The 17353-nt window shown below is 54.6% G+C and overlaps 2 protein-coding genes across 9 annotated transcripts in view; one reads left to right on the top strand and one right to left on the bottom strand.

Annotated features, from left to right (window-relative positions):
* Positions 1-13781, top strand: part of MYO7A (myosin VIIA) — a 107554-nt gene extending 93773 nt beyond the window's left edge. For all 7 annotated transcript variants that reach the window (XM_082410309.1, XM_082410306.1, XM_082410308.1 and 4 more), the window contains 13 exons: positions 615-739; positions 1445-1602; positions 2631-2784; positions 3984-4139; positions 4683-4788; positions 6157-6270; positions 7355-7442; positions 7626-7732; positions 9889-10074; positions 10448-10564; positions 11692-11775; positions 12710-12829; positions 13125-13781. In XM_082410309.1, the coding sequence (XP_082266435.1) occupies positions 615-739; positions 1445-1602; positions 2631-2784; positions 3984-4139; positions 4683-4788; positions 6157-6270; positions 7355-7442; positions 7626-7732; positions 9889-10074; positions 10448-10564; positions 11692-11775; positions 12710-12829; positions 13125-13214 (1605 nt within the window). In that variant the 3' untranslated portion in view covers positions 13215-13781. The remainder of the gene's footprint in view (positions 1-614; positions 740-1444; positions 1603-2630; positions 2785-3983; positions 4140-4682; positions 4789-6156; positions 6271-7354; positions 7443-7625; positions 7733-9888; positions 10075-10447; positions 10565-11691; positions 11776-12709; positions 12830-13124) is intronic.
* GDPD4 (glycerophosphodiester phosphodiesterase domain containing 4) overlaps positions 12796-17353 on the bottom strand; it is a 283424-nt gene continuing 278866 nt past the window's right edge. For both annotated transcript variants that reach the window (XM_082410317.1, XM_082410318.1), the window contains 3 exons: positions 15023-15741; positions 14029-14154; positions 12796-12870 (listed from right to left, as the gene is read on the bottom strand). In XM_082410317.1, the coding sequence (XP_082266443.1) occupies positions 15706-15741 (36 nt within the window). In that variant the 3' untranslated portion in view covers positions 12796-12870; positions 14029-14154; positions 15023-15705. The remainder of the gene's footprint in view (positions 12871-14028; positions 14155-15022; positions 15742-17353) is intronic.

Here is a 17353-nt window from a genome sequence, read left to right as displayed (position 1 = left end):
GGATTACAGTAGATTCATGCTTTGCTGCTTCTGTGAAGATGATCTGGGGGTCTTATGGGACCATAAACTGAAAGTTGGGGGCAACTATCAAATGTATGCCAGGTGGAGAGGGACCTAGAAATTGCATCAGATGAGGAACTGCCCAGGGGTAGGGGATCAGAGAAGAGTGGCCTAGGGGATGGGGGCAGGGGTATGGGCTTGCACTGTCCAGAAAGGCAGTGAGGGCAGAGCTGGGAAGTGAGGCCCTGCTCCCTCTGGAGCCCCTTGAGCCAGCACTGAGGACTCGGAGGCCAGCTTTCCAGGCAGATCCTGAGCCAGGCTCTGTTGACGGGGCAGTTCTCACACTGCATCTGCTGCCTTGCCCAGGCTTTCTGACTGACCCAACCTGGTTCAGACACAGGGCACCAAGGGAAGGGTCTTAAAGCCAGCATGATGGAGGCAGTGGTAATGTCAGAGATCCCCCAGGAGGAAAGGTGTTCCCAGGGTCAGAATGGGGCACAGGGTCCACCCCCAGACCCACTTAAGAAGGCTCTGGGCTTTACCATGTTGATCCAGGGGCCCGGGGTGGAGATCCAGGGGCAACTGACCTCAGCTCCCTGCCTCTCGGTCTCTAGGCCCTGGTCACCATGACCCCCGACCAGAGGCAGGACGTTATCCGGCTCTTGCAGCTGCGAACGGCAGAGCCTGAGGTGCGCGCCAAGCCCTACACGCTGGAGGAATTTTCCTACGACTACTTCAGGTGACGGGGGAAGGGGAGAGAGGGCCCCAGGACGGGGAGCTGCAGGCTCCTGCTACCCTGTGGGCTGCGTGGTGGGCTTGTTTTGTAGTGTCCCCGTCTGTGAGCAGGGCCCGGGTCAGAGGGAACCAGAGGGCACTTTCAGTCCGTCGAGATGACGCTTCTCATGTTGTGTCATCTTATCCTTCCTTCGTTTAAGATACTGTGACTGCGCCCACCCTAGGTGGAGTCCTGGGCACTCCTGACTCAAGGCTGTACCTGCCTCACCGACTCACAGTCCTGGTGGGGAGACAGGCATGAGACCAGGCGGCTGTTATTCTGTGCGCCCAGTGTTGTGATGGAGATGCTGGGTCGGGGTGGAGATGGAGGCGAGGAGGCTTCGTGGAGGAAGTGGTGTCTGAGCTAAGCTGGGGGTGGGGTGGGGGGGTGAGCCGGGTGGAGGAGCGCCACAGCTGGAGCAGAGCGAGCAGAGAGAAGCAGGGGTGAGCAGGCTGGGGAGGCGGGCAGGGCTGCCGGGGCACAGCCAGCCTTGTTAGTATCTCCATCTGTCAGCTGAGAAAGTAAGGCCCGGGCGGGGCTGGTGACTCATCCCAGGTCACGCGGCACAGCAGGGAAGCCGGTTCCCTGTGCTCTGCTTCCTACACGGGGCGGGATGGGGCTGGAGTCTCGCAACCTGGCCGTCAGTGCGGACCGTCCTGTGCTGTGCAGGCCCCCACCCAAGCACACGCTGAGCCGCGTGATGGTGTCCAAGACCCGCGGCAAGGACCGGCTGTGGAGCCACACGCGGGAGCCACTCAAACAGGCGCTGCTGAAGAAGATCCTGGGCAGCGAGGAGCTCTCGCAGGAGGCCTGCATGGCCTTCATCGATATCCGCACCCTCAGAAGGGTGGGGGGGACACGGAGGGTCAGGCAGGGGCCACGGGGAGGGGGCGCCTAGGGCAGGGGAGGGCTGGGCTGGGCCTGGCCTCTAGGGTTTTCGTCTAGACACTTACTTCCTTCTGAGGGGCCCAGCTGGGGCCTGGGCAGACGTGGCGGGATGCTGATGGAGCGGCTCCCTCCGTGTGCCCGGCACCTTACAGCGTGCAGGGGGCTGCCTCACCCGTTGTCTCCTCGCACCCTGTCATTTGGTTGACAGATGTATATCGTGCCATGTGCTGGGCCCGGCGTGGAGACACGGCGGTGAGCAGACCCAGTCCCTAGCCTCATGGTGCTCATGGTTGAGAGTGGACATGTGCTGATCGGGGTCAGTGCTGTGATGGGACGCGACAGCACATTGACCTGACTTGGCCTTGGAGGAGGGCAGGGAGGACTTCCTGGAGGAAATGATATCTAGGCTGGAGACTGGGTAGGCCTTGGCCAGTCAAAGGGGAGATGGGTGGGGAATGTTCTTGACAGAGGGAGCAGCATGTACAAAGGCCCCGAGGCAAAACAGAGCAGGGCTGTTTCAAGGGCAGAAATTAACTCAGCACAGCTAGAGGCTAGAGTTCAAGAAGGGAATCCCAAGATGTGGGCTGATGGATGAAAGTTTCCCAAGGCCTGTTAAGAAGCTTGGACTGTGTCCTGCGGTGCAGCCATGGGGAGCCACTGGGGCAGGGGGTGGCATGGTTAGATTTGTGATTTGGAAAGTTTATTCTGGTTGCTGTGAGGACTCTGGTAGTGGGGTTGGGGCCTGGAGCAGGATGGCCAGTGAGGAGGTGGCCAGAGGAGTTGAGGAGAGAGGGTGGGAAGTGGGCATGGAGAGCAGTGTGGGCAGATTATGCCCATTTCCTGGGTGAGTAGCCTGAGGCCCAGGGCCACATGATCAGGGGTGGCAGACCCTGTTGGAGAGTGTGGCCGCCTGCCTCCCGGGCCATTGTTCCACGACTGGCCACAGCCTTCCTTGACAGCTCCCCACCCGTGCTCAAGTACATGGGTGACTACCCGTCCAAGAGGATGTGCTCCGTCAATGAGCTCACAGACCAGATCTTCGAGGGTGCCCTGAAGGCTGAGCCCCTCAAGGACGAGGTGTACGTGCAGATCCTGAAGCAGCTGACCGACAACCACATCAGGTAAGCCGGGAGGGTGGGAGGGTGAGGGGCAGGCCCCCACCCCTAGTGCTAACAGCTGAAGGTAATCGTAAAGGTCCTCCACCCACTGTGACGGGGAGCTCACTCCCTGCCGAGGCAGCAGCTGGCTCTGCCTGGGAACAGTCCTTCTTCACTCAGAGCAGGAAGCTGTCCTCAGGCCCCCTCATGTCCTAGCTCTCCCTCAAGGCCCAAGGAAGAGGGTCCAGAACCAAGAGGTGGTGGCTGCGCCCTCAGAGTCTGTCCTCCCCACAAGTTGAACAGCCCCAGCTCCTCCTAATTTCCCGCTGCTCTCTGCCTGAGCCTCCTCTGGATACCCCTCCCTAGCCCAGATGCCACTGTCTGCCTACAGGTGCATCTCATGAGCAATTGTCCCATCCCTGGCTCAGGCTGAGCTGGCTGTCAGTCAGAAGCTCTGGCTAAAAACTCTCATGGGCTCGGGGTGTTGGACCCCAGAGGGTGTCACCGCCTCCCTGATGGTCCAGACCATGGCAGGAGGGGGAAGTCAGGAACATGCTCATCTCAGAGCCTGAGAGAAGCCCCACCCTCTCCCTTTATTCCCAGACTTCCAACTCCCTCCCAAGCTTTGTCACTCTCTACGTCTCTTATACAAGTCCATCACTGGACCATACATCAGATCTTTTCGCACATTCTGTGCCCACAGCCAGGAAAACCTTTCCTCTCCTTTGCATATCAGAATTTGCCTCAGTCTTCAAAGCCTAGATCAAATGCCACCTCCTCCTAGAAGCCCTCCAGGCTTCCCTCCTGCTAGACCGAAGGAGCTCAGAGTAGTGCCTGAGGGAGTCCTGGGGCTGGTCTAATGTAGTGCTACTCAAATAACAGACGAGTTAAAGAGCTGCTGCCAGAATATAAATCACACACTGCTTCCCTCATAGGAAAGTCTTTCTAAGGAAAAAAAAATCTTAGCCAGAGTGCTTGGTGACACAGCTGATTTTTATTCTGACACAAGCACCTTACCTCCACCTGACTAGTAAGTGTGCGGCCTGCGGTGGGGGTGGCAGACCAGACTTTGAGTAGCACTAATGGGATCAGGCTGTCAGGGGGGTGGGTCCGTGTGGGTCCTCAGACAGGGGTGGGGTGGGGCAGGCATGTGCTGCCGTGGTGAGCAGCTGAGGCGTATTGGCCCGCGGTGGTCCTGCTGGACACCACACCTCTTCCTGCAGGTATAGTGAGGAGCGGGGCTGGGAGCTGCTCTGGCTGTGCACAGGGCTCTTCCCGCCCAGCAACATCCTCCTGCCGCATGTGCAGCGCTTCCTGCAGTCCCGCAAGCCCTGCCCACTCGCCATCGACTGCCTGCAGCGGCTCCAGAAAGCCCTGAGGTACAGCAGGGGCTGCAAGGGGCAGAGGGGGCAGTGGGCAAAGTGCGTGGCGGCAGGCACTGGGATGGGCTTCCGGCCACCCTGGCTTGTGAGAGTCCCTTGGGGATGCTGAGGTCCTGACCCATCTTTGGGGTTGGGACCCATCTTCGGGGTCCCACAGCTGCCAGGTAGACAAAGGTGGCAGTGCCCAGTACCCATTCTGGACAGTTTGAGAGTCTGGTTGCTCAGAAAGCTATTTTCTCATACCTTCAAGTCTGCTGGGGAGGCAGACACCTGGGCCGCACTCCGTACTCTGCAAAGCCCACTTGTACCCTTTGCTTCATTCGGTCCCCTCCACATCCCTATTTGGTGGGTACCATTATCATCTCATTTCACAGATGAGGAACTAGAGGCTTGAGTGTTTGTCACCTGGTAGGAAGTGGTGGATGGGGATTAGGACTGGGGTTTGCCTGTCTCCAAAGTTCCCTCTGCTCTCTGCTCCCCATGGCCCCAGGAATCTGCTGCCTCCTGACTTGGCCCCCTTCCCCCTCCCCTGGTTTTCAGAAACGGGTCCCGGAAGTACCCCCCGCACCTGGTGGAGGTGGAGGCCATCCAGCACAAAACCACCCAGATTTTCCACAAGGTCTACTTTCCCGATGACACAGACGAGGTGAGGGACTCTGGCTTCTTGGTCTGTGGGTGCCCCTGAAGGACCAGGCTCCCTCGGGGACACGGGGCAGCCCTGATGTCCCTTCCTCACCACCCCCACCTTTGCCCCCATCCTCCTGCCCCTCAGTGGAGTCGGGGCTCAGTCAAGAGGCCATAGACTCCTCGGGTCAGGAGCCCTTGGGTTCCTGGTTCAGCCTCTCACTTCCTTGATCAGCTTCCTTGAGAAGGTCACCCCTCCCTCTCTCTGAGGAGCTTCTGCTTTGGAGAAACGTGCTTTCTCCCTCTGAGCTGAGCTCTGTGTTGATGTCATCTCCCTGATGCCAGCCAGCTCTGTTCCTGGGCACAGGCCTGCCTGCTCCGCAGCCCAAGACCTCCCCCATTGCCCTGCCACTCTCCTGCAGACTAACCCTTCCTTCCTTCTCACCTGACCTGAGTCCCCTCCACCGTGGTCCCCTGGGCAAAAGTCTGATTTGTCTTCTTGTCATGCCCATTTGGTCAGGCTGGCTCCTGATCTACACCCCCTGCTCCATCCCAGCACAGCATCTCATTCAGATAAACAAGACCAACATTGAAACTTTCGGTTTGAAAAGCAGTTTAAAAACTTGTCTAGAGACTAGAGACTCAGAAATACCGCTATAGGATTCTAGTCACAAGGACAGAAAAACTCCTAAAATCTTTTCCTGTCCCCTGTGGAAGGCTACATGGAGCACGCCCCCCACCCCCCAAATCGCTCTCCTCCCTCATCTAAGCTTCCCCAGACTCTCCTATCCCTCTCAGCCCCAGTCTGGGCTGCGTCCCGGCTCTTGACTCCTCACCCTTTCTGGAGTTTGCTTTCTCCTTCCTCCGGTTTCTCTCCTTCCAATCACCCTGTCCCTTCTGTGCTCCCTTGGCCTCTGCCATCACTCATGCTTGTACAGCTGGGCCCAGGACCCTGGAGGCCAAGGCTTAGTCCCTCTTGAAGGGTTGGGAAGGGCACGATCTGGGAAGACCCAGACAGGAGTTGCTTTTTCTTTTTTTAAAAAAAATTATTTATTTTTAATTGAAGTTTAGTTGATGTACAATATTATATGAGTGTCAGCTGTACAACACAGTGATTCACAATTTTTAAAGGTGGTATTCCACTTATAATTATTATAAAATATTGGCTATATTCCCTGTGTTGTGCAGTATATCCTTGTAGTTTATTTTATACATTGTAGGTTTTATACTTCTTCCTTTTCTTAAGCATGGTGCCCAGCTCTGGGGAAGCCCCCTCAGAAGGAGGGTGTCTTGCATGGGAGGGGGCTCCGTCTAGCTGCAGGCATGGCCACGGGGATGCGAGAGGCCCTGCCAGAGCCAAGCAAGTGCTCCCCGCCACCCCTTCCCCCAGGCCTTCGAGGTGGAGTCCAGCACTAAGGCCAAGGACTTCTGCCAGAACATCGCCGCCCGGCTGCTCCTCAAGTCCTCCGAGGGATTCAGCCTCTTTGTCAAAATTGCAGATAAGGTGGGTTGGGGGGGGTCACTGATTGCTTATCTGCCTGCTCTTGGTCTGTCTCATGGGAAATTTGCTGGCGCCCTGGCAGCTCACGGGGCAGCGGGGCTGGGGACAGAGAGAGAAGGAGGGACGGGGAGAGGAAGAGACACTCTTGCGCACGGCATCTGATCGTGCCCGTCTCTTTCTTACGTCCCTGCAATGGCCCCCTTACATGCAGCAGCTGTACCTAAATCTGTCTCCTCTGAGGCGCTGCACAGCCCGGCCACAGACCTCTTGGGAGCGCTCTGTGCTCGGGACACACTAGGCTCCTCACCCTGCCCCAATACACGTGTACTTTCCGGAGCTGATTTGACTGGTGCCTCAGCTGCCAGGCTGAGGTCAATTCACCTCTGAAAAAGCCCCTGAAGGGAGGATGTCTATCCCCACCTAATAGACCACAAAACCTGGACTCAGAAGTGTTAAGTGACTTATCTCAGGCCCCACAGCAGGGACTCAGATCCAGGTAGGTCTGACTCTGAAGCACAGGCCCCTGCCTTCACCCCACATTGCCCCCCGCCCCATTTATGTCCATGGCAGTCACAGGCCCAGCTTGAAAGCCCCTTCCCATGGGGGGCCTCCCTGACCCTTGCAGGCAGGTCAGGTGCTCTCCCCTGTCGCTCACCCCCAGTGCCCTGTGCATCCATGCCCGTCTCCTCACTTCATGTCTGTCCCTGTGCCAGACACTGTGACCCAGAGGTGATCTCAGTGAGGTCCTGGACCCAGGGGGGCTTAGAGCCTGTGGGAGGCACAGGACACGGATACCAGAAAATGTCCAAAGCAGGGCCTGGGCCCCTTTCTCGGCCTTTTTTCCAGGGTCCTAGGGTAGCAATCAGTGACTCTTTGCTGAATGACTGAAGGGAGTCACTGTCAGTCACTGGACAGACACACTCAACGGGCACAGTCGGGGCAAGACGGGGTTGATACACGGACACCCGCTTGGGCTGCGAGCAGGAGTTCTGGAGAAGGGGCTGCCGGGGAGGCCTTGGGTGGGAAAGTCAGAAAACTCAGTATTGCTCAAATTAAAATGAGTGGACTAGAATGGCCATGTCCCTAGGTCATCAGCGTCCCTGAGAATGACTTCTTCTTCGACTTTGTACGACACCTGACGGACTGGATAAAGAAAGCACGGCCCGTCAAGGATGGTAAGGATGGTGAGGCTGAGTCCTGGGATCATCTGAGGCCTGGGGCCGGCAGGTCCTGGCTCAGGGCCATACCTGAGGCCCACCTGGGTGGGGCCCGAGCTAGGCCTTCCTCCGGGGCTGGTGCTGGGCTGGGCACCCTTCTGTGCTGGGATCTTCTGGGTGACCGACTGCCCTCTGCCGCAGGAATCGTGCCCTCGCTCACCTACCAAGTGTTCTTCATGAAGAAGCTGTGGACCACCACGGTGCCAGGGAAGGACCCCATGGCCGATTCCATCTTCCACTATTACCAGGTGAGCTGCCCAGAGCCCCTCTGCTGGGGCTGCCTGCTGTCCTTGCCAGGGGCGGGGCAACAGCATGGACCGGAAGCCATGCCTGCCGGGGTCTCCGGAGGCGGCCCGACCTCAGATCCTTCTCCTTCCCAACCCTCCAGCCCTCGGGCTGAGCTCTCAGGCCCTTCCCCTGGTGAGGGGCTATGCTCTGAATTTGGGATTCTGCTGGTACACCTGGGTCTGTAAACGTTTTCCAGCAAAGGCATGGGCCTGCGGGAAGCCAGCAGGGTGGCTCACAGGCTGAGCCTCTATTATGTGTCTGGCAGTTTGTACTTATTCTGTCCTCCCAACAAACCCCAAGAAGGAGGCATGTTGTTCCCATTTTACAGAGAAACACTCAGAGAGATCAAGTGATGTAATTAGGATCACAGGGCTGATGGAACTGGGGTTTGATTCCAGGTCTTCAGGACTGCAGACTCAGTGGTCTCTTCTGAGGTGGCCGTTTACCGTTCTGTGGGACAGACAGACCAGGAAGCTGGGAGGGGCACCAGTGGTGGGGAAGGCGGCTGCCCTGGTAGAGAGAACCCTGGCCTGGGAGCCAGAAGGGCCGCCTTCCTTCAAACCCGGGATCTTCCTCTCCCCTTTCCCCTTTGCCCCATGTTGCCCGTTTAGCAGGTGGCACCGTTAACTACCAGCTCCCCCAAGGCAGAAACCTGAGTCAGCGTAGACCTCTCCCATGTCCCAAATCACTCACCTGATGACTTTACCTCCTGAATATCTCTAAAATGCATTCACGTCTCTCCATCACCACCTCCACCAACTTGGGTCGGTCCACCATCTTCTGTCATCTGGAAGAAGCCCATAACCTTCTCTCTGATCTCCTCCATCCGTCTTCAAGCCATTCTCCACAGGGTGGTCACCATGATCCTCTCAGTGGCTTCCCATTGCCTTGTACCAACACTTCTTTGCTCAGCTCACACCAGCTGCATTTTCTCAGATTCTCAGATGTGCCTTCGTAATGTCTCTCTTCTGGAATGCTCCTCCCTTGGTTCTTTCTCTCAGCTACTGAGTTTTTAGCTGTCAATTCAATCATCTTATCTTAAGGGAAGTCTTCCCTGCCCCCCAGACTAGATTGGGTCACCTTGCTATATTCTCTCATAGTACTGAGAACAATTCCTTCAAAGATTGTAATTACACATTGGTTTGATGAATAATGTCTGTCCTTGACTACAAGTTCCATGAGAGTAGGGAGGGTATATGTTGTTGCTTAAAGGGCCTGACCCATAGTAGATGCTTAATATTTGTTGGCTTGATGGATGGGTTCATAGGTGAATTGGTGACTCACTAAATGGTTGGGTGGAAGGATGAATGGTGAATGAATGTACGAGTGGATATTGGTACATGGATGGATGGACAAATGGGGGAATTAATGGGAATTTGATGTCGGTAGGTACACCCTTATGGGTGGGCGGGTGGATAGCTGGAGGGATAGATGGATGGGTGAGTAGATGAAAAGGTGGGTGAATAGTTTCTGATCTGCAGTGTATCCTCAGGCCATCCTTGGTTTCCCTACTACTCAGATAGATAGTGGATAAGACAGCTGTAAGGTTCCAGGAGCCTGTGGGCAGTGCTGGCCCTTCTTTAGAGGCTTCATCTTTGCTTTCAGTCAGCTCCTCATCCTCAGCTACTCTGGTTCTGGGTCTGGAAGATCAAGGTGGGGATGGGGCTGGTGCTGCTGATGAAATCAGTGGGTCTCAAGGGAACACAGCAGGAGGAGGCCAGCCTGAGAGGCTCTTCCCAAAGAAGGACAGGCCTGGGGGGTTAGGGTTATGGAACAGTCACTCACCCCAGCTGGTCCCTCTGAGTTTCTTCATCACCTCTGAAATGGGGCTGTTCACCTCACTGGACTGTTATGGGGGAAAATGAGATGATCTTCACACCTGGCTCTGCTTTAAATCTGTAAAGCGCTGAATCTGTGTGGCATAATGCTGTCTCCCTGTACTGTGCCTTCCCCCCTTGGGGAGCAGTGTCAGCTGAGGTTGGGGAAGCAGGTGGGCCCAATGTGGGGTAAAGCAGTAGACCCGGCCTTGCGGGGGCGGGGGTGGGGGGTGCTTAAGGGAAGGAGCCCGCTTCCTCCAGGTGCCTCCACTGCCTGTGACCTGCTCTGTCTCTGGCAGGAGTTGCCCAAGTATCTCCGAGGCTACCACAAGTGCACGCGGGAGGAAGTGCTGCAGCTGGGGGCACTCATCTACAGGGCCAAGTTTGAGGAGGACAAGTCCTACTTCCCCAGTATCCCCAAACTTCTACGGGAGCTGGTGCCCCAGGACCTCATCCGGCAGATCTCACCTGACGACTGGAAGCGGGTGACCATGGGGGAGACAGTGGGAATTGGGGCCCCCTGAATGGTTCTCTGGGTACCCCAGGGTCAAGGGGGCAGGTGCTGGACAGTAGCCCAGGGAAGTATCTCTTGTGGTCCCTGTAAATTCAGCCGGCCACTTGGCAGTAATTTGCCCTGTCCTGGTTACCATGGTGACTGGATTTTGATACTGTTTGGCCTGCTTGCTTTGGGGAGGGAAGGGCTGTCAGGAGCCCATGAACTGGTATAAGTGGGGAGGCTTCATAGCCTCCAGGACCCCCATCCTACACCTGGCCCTCCAGGGCCCATGACAGCTGCCGACAGCGCAGATGGGGCAGGAGCAGCAGGGGAGGGGACTCTGACCGCCCCTCCCCCTGCAGTCCATCGTCGCCTATTTCAACAAGCACGCAGGGAAGTCCAAGGAGGAGGCCAAGCTGGCCTTCCTGAAGCTCATCTTCAAGTGGCCCACCTTCGGCTCAGCCTTCTTCGAGGTGAAGGTATGCTGTGGGTGGGTGCTTCTCAGAGAGGACGAGGGGGAACCAGATGGCACAGAGACTCCTCCCCATGACTTCGGGAAACTGCAGTGGTCTCTGCCACCTGCCTGGCAAGGAAAGGAGGAAATGGCCCTCAGCTTTGTCCCAGCTAGGTGTCTCAGCTAAGTACTGGGCCCTGGGCTTAGTCCTGGGACACTGAGGGGCCATTATCTCAGCCTGGCAGGGGAGGCAGATGGGTACAAAGGCCAGAGTAATGCAGGATGATCTGCACCGTGACAGTGGGGTGGCAGAGCCTGGGAGGCCCAACCAGACTGCGAAGGCTGAGGAGGCTTCCTGGAGGAGGCAACGTTGAGCTTTCCAGGGAGACCCTGAGGGGAGGGTTCCTGGCAGACAGCCTGGCACGAGCAAAGACCCAGAGGTGTGAGAGCTCAGGCCTGGGCAGGAAGTGTGAGTGGGGGAGTGTGGATGGGCGTGGGGTGTGAGGCGAGCAGGCTGCGGTAAGAAGCAGGTTGGTGAGCAGGAGAGGCGGATAGGGTTCCTCCTGCAGGTGGTGCCCAGCCTGGAGGGTTTTGTGCAGGGATGATGGGGCCAGAGCCCACTCTGACTTCAGGGTGGGGATGGATCTGAGGGGCAGGACCAGAGGCAGGAGGATGGTGAAGTGGCTGGGGTGAGGGGATAGGTCAGGATGGAGAGGGGGGAATGGCCTTGCTACACACTGGGGAGGGGGGCCCTTTGAGAAGCCTGGCTGTGCAACGAAGAGAGAGGTAGGTAGGTACACCTGGAGGCAGGTGTAGGGTTCAAGGAGGCTTTTTAAAGATGAGAGGCTTTAGGGCTGAGAGAGAGCAATAGCAGGGACTCCTAGAGAAGCAGGACAGAAGGGCTGAAACTGCTGCTGGGCTGGTTGGGGACCCATGAAGGGATTTGGGGTAGCTCTGAGGGCCCAGCAGAGGTACTGATAGAAACCATGAGGTCGTGGCAGGACCACTGCACCCCTGGTATCAAGCAGGCAGCAGGAGAGCGAGACTTAAGCCCAGCTGGGGGCGGCTTCACTCCTGCCCCAAATGTTTGTTTATAATATTTCCTGCTCTGGGTTCCCCACCTGATGTCTCTTTTTTTTTTTTTTTAACTAGCAAACTACAGAGCCAAACTTTCCTGAGATTCTCCTAATTGCCATCAACAAGTATGGGGTCAGCCTCATTGATCCCAGAACCAAGGTGAGCAGTGACAGGGAAGAGCAGGCGGGGGTGGGCTTCTCTGTTTGCACTTCTAACAAAGGCCCCCCAGACTCAAACCCCAAGAGACCCTATCGGCCACCACCATCCTCGCTTCATCCACCCACCTGGCCACACATCTTGAGAGGCTGACCGTGTTTGCTGTGTCTACTTCCTTGCCTCTCATCTCTCCATCAAAACTGCTCTCTGAGTTACTAACAAAGCCCTGGATACTAAATCCAATCACTCTTTAGTGCTTGGCCTTTCAGCGTCATTGGATACTACCAACCACTTCCTCCTTCCAGAATGCTCTCTGTCCACATTGGTCAGGGTGGGAGGCTCTACTGGGGTAACTGCTGCTCAGGTTTGTGGGCCTGAGCAGTTCCTACCAAGGGGGCCAGGAGACAAGTCCTACCACTGACACAGGAGGGTACAACTGGGGCTGTTGGAGAAGGGGGCAATGACCACCATCTTCCCCTTGGCTCCATGTGCCCACTTTCCTGGTTTTCCTCATATCTCCCTTGGTCTCCCTCTCAGGCACTTCCCTGGGCTTCTTCTCTACCCAGCCCACACACACCGTGTTCCCCAAGTCTGTGTCTGTCTTCTTGTCTCCCCGCTCCAACTCTGCTGGACCATCTCATCTGGGACCACAGTTTCAGTTCCTTCAGGCTCTCAGATTTCCAGTTCCGGGCCCCATACACCTGACGGCCTCCTGGGCTTCCTTGGTTGTCCCACCAGCTGGCCCCACCCAAGGCCTGGAGGGGGAAGGCATCTGCTTCCCACAGCAGCTCCACGGCACAGCTGGACTCTACTCTTTGCTCCTTTTCTCGTCTGAGAGCCTGAGGTCCTTCCTGTGGGTGGTGTCTGTGGGCTGGAGCTGAGGAGAGTGAGGCCAGACAGTCCAGGCCGTGCAGCTTCAGACTCTCTGCTCCCCTAGGACATCCTGACCACTCACCCGTTCACCAAGATCTCCAACTGGAGCAGCGGCAACACCTACTTCCACATCACCATTGGGAACCTGGTGCGCGGGAGCAAACTTCTCTGTGAGACGTCACTGGTGAGAGCTCTTCCTTCCAGGCCTGGCGGGCTCACCTGCAGCTTCAATTGAGGGACCCACAAATTAGCACCTTAATGTGAGCTCGCAACAGCTTAGAGCCCTAGATGTCTGGCTGGATGAATCCAACCCTTCAGCTGTGTGGCTGGGGAGACTTAAGTCCAGAGGGTGGGCAGGGTCTGCCTTTGTCTGGGCTTCTGTCCACTGCAGTCTCCTGGGAGCTGTGTTCTGGGTCTGAGTGGGCGGCCGTGTCCTACTCTGTGCTCTGTTTATCTTATCTTCTTGCTGCTGTTTCCAGGGCTACAAGATGGATGACCTCCTGACTTCCTATATTAGCCAGATGCTCACGGCCATGAGCAAACAGCGGGGCTCCAGGAGTGGCAAGTGAACAGCGGGGAGGTGGTGCTGGCTCTGTGCCTGCTCTCCAGGCAGCAGCCGGCTCAGGACCATCAGCTTACCTCTGCCGCCGGGGGAAGACCTCTGCCATCGAGGCAGGGAGGCTGGGCCGGCTGGCCACCACTGACCGTACCATCGTGGCCTCGGACCCTCCTTCCGGTGCAGCGGCCTCGCCGGGATGCAGAACCCCCCTCCATCCACCCCTGAAGCACCCGGTTGGTTCTACTCCTGGCTTGCTGTGGCCTTCCCAGTTGTAAAACCCTGTGCTCCTTGGATGCCGTTCTTATCTCAGACTGGCCCTACTATGTGACCTCTTTTGACTTTCTGTGCGCCACCAGGAAAGGTAACCAAGAGGACTACCTAGTTCTTCATGCTGGGAACAACCAAACCAAGATTGTTCTGAAGCCTAAGGGACTGGCTTAATTCCCCTAAGTCCAGGAGCCTCAGCTGGGGTGAGGGAGACGGACCACTTTTATATATTACAGTGTGAGTGAGTGCTGAGCCCCTGCTCGAGGCTCCCCTGATCACCTCAGGCATAAAGCATGTGTTCCATCTTCTGGCCCTGTAGTGTCTTTGCTGGGGGAGGGGCAGGGTGTTGGGCCAGGACAGGGCCCTTTCGGGGAGTGGCCTATAGAACTGTCTCCTCGGTCTGTGCGTGCAGGGTCAAGCTGGTCTGGGTCTGGGGGTTGGTTGGGGGTGTTTAAAGGACTGGCTGGGGCAGGCTGAGGGGATGCTGCCCTGGGAAGTGGTGACCTAAGTGTGGATGGGCTGGAGATCCAGAGGGGGGACCAGCTTCTGGGCCTTACCTAGGGCCAGTGGATCAAGAGTGGCCCTTGCATCCTGCCAGAAACATCTCCTTGGCTCATCAAGAAACCTCCAAGAACCTCAGGAACCATGCTGCCTTGGGATGAATCCTTACGTCCAGTGGGTGCCTGTAAAATATTACTTTGTGACCAGGATGGAACATACAAGTTTGGACATGACCTGGGCAGGTCCGGGGGTGGGGGATTCAGACAGGGAAGGTGTGATCTGGGGGTGGGCATCCTTCTGGGCTGTGGCTGGGATGAGCGCCTAGAGAAATGACAGGGGAGATGTTGGCATGTTTGTGATCTGTCCTCAAGGGCCCCCTGGTACTTCAGCACAGCCAGCCCAGCTCCACTTGCCCTCACACACTCAAGGGTCTGGGGTCACCTGCATGTAGGTGACAAACCACTCCACAGGGAGTGCTATTCCTGTTCTCTCCAGATGCCTGTGCGGGAGGTGGAGGGGCTGGCTGGTGAAATGGAGGCCCCAAACCAGACAGCCCTGCTTTCTGGGATGACAATGCTGCCACCTGAGGCAGCCCTGCCCCACCAATGTTCACACGACTCCACAGTCAGCCCGGGATAAATCTGAGCCACAAGGAAGGTGCTGTGGTGTGTGCCCCTACACACCACCATATACATGGGAATATGAGCCCTGGAGGAGTGTGAATACCTGATGGGCACATAGTGGAACACAACTTGCTGCTTCTAACGCTGGGCTCCCAGACAGGTGTTCTCAGCTCTAGTTTCCCTTCAAGACCAAATGCCTTTGGGTGGACGTGGGATTATGCCCATCACCCCACTGGGGAATCAGCCAATGACAAGCTATTAGGAAGCACCCACCGCACACTGTACGACAGGATGTGCGTGTGGGATGAGATCTTTACCCCCGACTCGTGCCCATGCCACCTCTCCTTCTCTGACTCACTTTGGCACTCATCCCCTAGTCTTTGTCAGCCTGAGTGACCACAGAGGGTCTAAAGATTGCATCACTTACCTTCCGAGTTCCTGAGAGGTTGCCTTTATTTACATGCTGATGTTCACCACAGCCACTCCTTTAGTGGGGAATGTTATGAAGGTTAGGATGAGACAAATCCTGTGACACCCAGAGAGCAACCAGTTCCAGCTCCAAGACCAAAACTTTTTTCCCTTTGCTCATGCCCTTGAGATGAAGGCTAGACCAAAATGGTTTTCCTGAGAGCCTCCGGGATCTGCTGCACTCCTCTCTTGACCCCTCTCTACCATCAGGTCACCCTGGGGCACAGAGAGGAAGAAGAAGAAGGGGGCAAGTTGTGGCTAATTCTTCTCTGAAGACAGCCCAAAGGAGGAGAAGGACATGCTGGATGTGGTGGAAACCATCATAAAAGAGGATTATTGGGAGGATTCAATAGTAGGGGTGCTTTTCAGGTTGTTTCAGGAGGAGGGTCCTCCACAGAGGGAACTGTTGGTTCATCTGCCTCCAAGGTAGGCAATGCACTTTGGAGGGTGGCCTCTCTGCTGGCCTCTGAGGTGGGTGCCTGGGTGGGTTCAAAGGCCGGCTCGGTGGGCACCGGCTGTCTAACAGCATCCTAGGGCGGTATCGTTGGTTTGGTGGTTTCCTCAACAGGCTCTGGTATGATGGCTTTAGAGCCTGAGCGTTCCCTTTTGCTCTTGGTTAAAGTCCAGGGCTTTCCGTAACTTTCAATGCTTCGTCTCGGAGGCTTGCCCTTGGAGTTTCTGTGGGATAGAAAAGACAACAACACAGATTCCTCCAAAGTCACTTCTCGAATCTTTGCCAGTCATATGGTAAAATTCTGGTCATCTTTAAAATGTTAGCCCCTCACTTACCATCTCAGATACTTTCCCCCTAGCTCTCTCCCTATCCAGGCTTTGGGCAGACTTTTCTTTGGTCCTCAATTCATCAAGGTGCTGGAGTTCAAGAGCCTATTGCATAAGGTTCTAACTCACCATGGAAGCCCTCAGAAGGCAGAGATTGACATTTGCTTAAAGTGCGTGCATTTCACAACCACTGTTCCCGAAGCAGTTTGAATAGAAACATGAACACATCCTCCATCAGAACGGGAGCTTTTTAGGGACAGAGACTTTGTCTTGCTTGCCACCACATGTACAGTGCTCAAGAGTGTCTGTCACACAATAATTGCTCAAAAAATTGTTTTTTTTTCTCTAATTGAATGATAGAAAAAATAGATGGAGACTTTTTCTAGTAATGGAGCTAGGAAACTGACTCTTATCAAAGACAAATTTAAAAATGGATAATATACAAAACCAAGAAAACATCTTAAAATTATCTAAGAATTACAATATACTGAGGAGCTGTGGAGCAGGAATCTAGAAGAGGGTGAGAATCCAAAGAGGTAAGCCCTAAATTCAGTTATTTTTGCCCTGAGTGTAATTTCAATCTTGAAGAAACAGTTGCACACATGAGCTACATTTTTTTGTCAGCTTCACAGGAGGAAGCGGATTTTTATTGCACTTGAATTTGTAGGTCAATTCCATGACAACCAATATCTACCATATTAGGTTTGCAAATTCATGACTGTGTTATGTTGCTCCATTTATCTGGGTCTTTTTTCTCTCACTAAACTTTTGTAGTTTTCAGTGACCAGTCATCTATCTTCTTTGCAAGGGCTTGCAATATTTTCCTAAAATTCCTATTTATGTTTTTATGCTGTTGTAAATGATGCTATTTCAATTTTTAAAGTTTCCAGTTATTCATTGATAATATATAGACATACAGTTGATTTTTTTATATTGACTTGTATCCTGAGGCATTGCTTAAGTCACCAGTTCTAGTAGGTTAGTAGGTTTGTCATTTGATTCTTCAGAATTTTTTAATGTAAATAATCATATCTGCAAATCAGGAGTTTTATTTCTTCCTTTATGCCTGTTATCTATCTTACTAAACTGGCTAGGATCTCCAGTACAACACCAAATAGAAGTGGCAGATATCCTTGCCTTATTTCTGATCTTAGAGGGAAAATACTGTTTCACTATTAAAAATGATACTGGCTGGAGGTTTTTTGTAAATATCTTTCATCAGATTGAGGAAGTTTCTATTTCTAGCTTACTCAGAGCTTTGATCATAAATAGGTATTGAATTTTGTCAAATATGTTTTTTCTACTTTATTTTATTAATATGGTAGATTTGATTAATTTTCAAATGATATATTTATCTTGCACTGCTGGGATAAATCTCACTTGCTCCGGATGTTTTGTCCTTTTTATATACTGATGGATTCAATCTGCTAATATTTTGTTCAGGATTTTAATGTCTAAGTTCATGAATGATACTGATCTGTAAATTTAGTTCTTGTACTGTCTTTGTCAG

Source organism: Balaenoptera physalus (assembly GCF_965194825.1).
Source record: "Balaenoptera physalus genome assembly, chromosome: 10".
Lineage (NCBI taxonomy): Eukaryota > Metazoa > Chordata > Mammalia > Artiodactyla > Balaenopteridae > Balaenoptera > Balaenoptera physalus.
The sequence above is the reverse complement of the archived record's forward strand: the minus strand, read 5'-3'. Positions and strand labels throughout refer to the sequence as shown.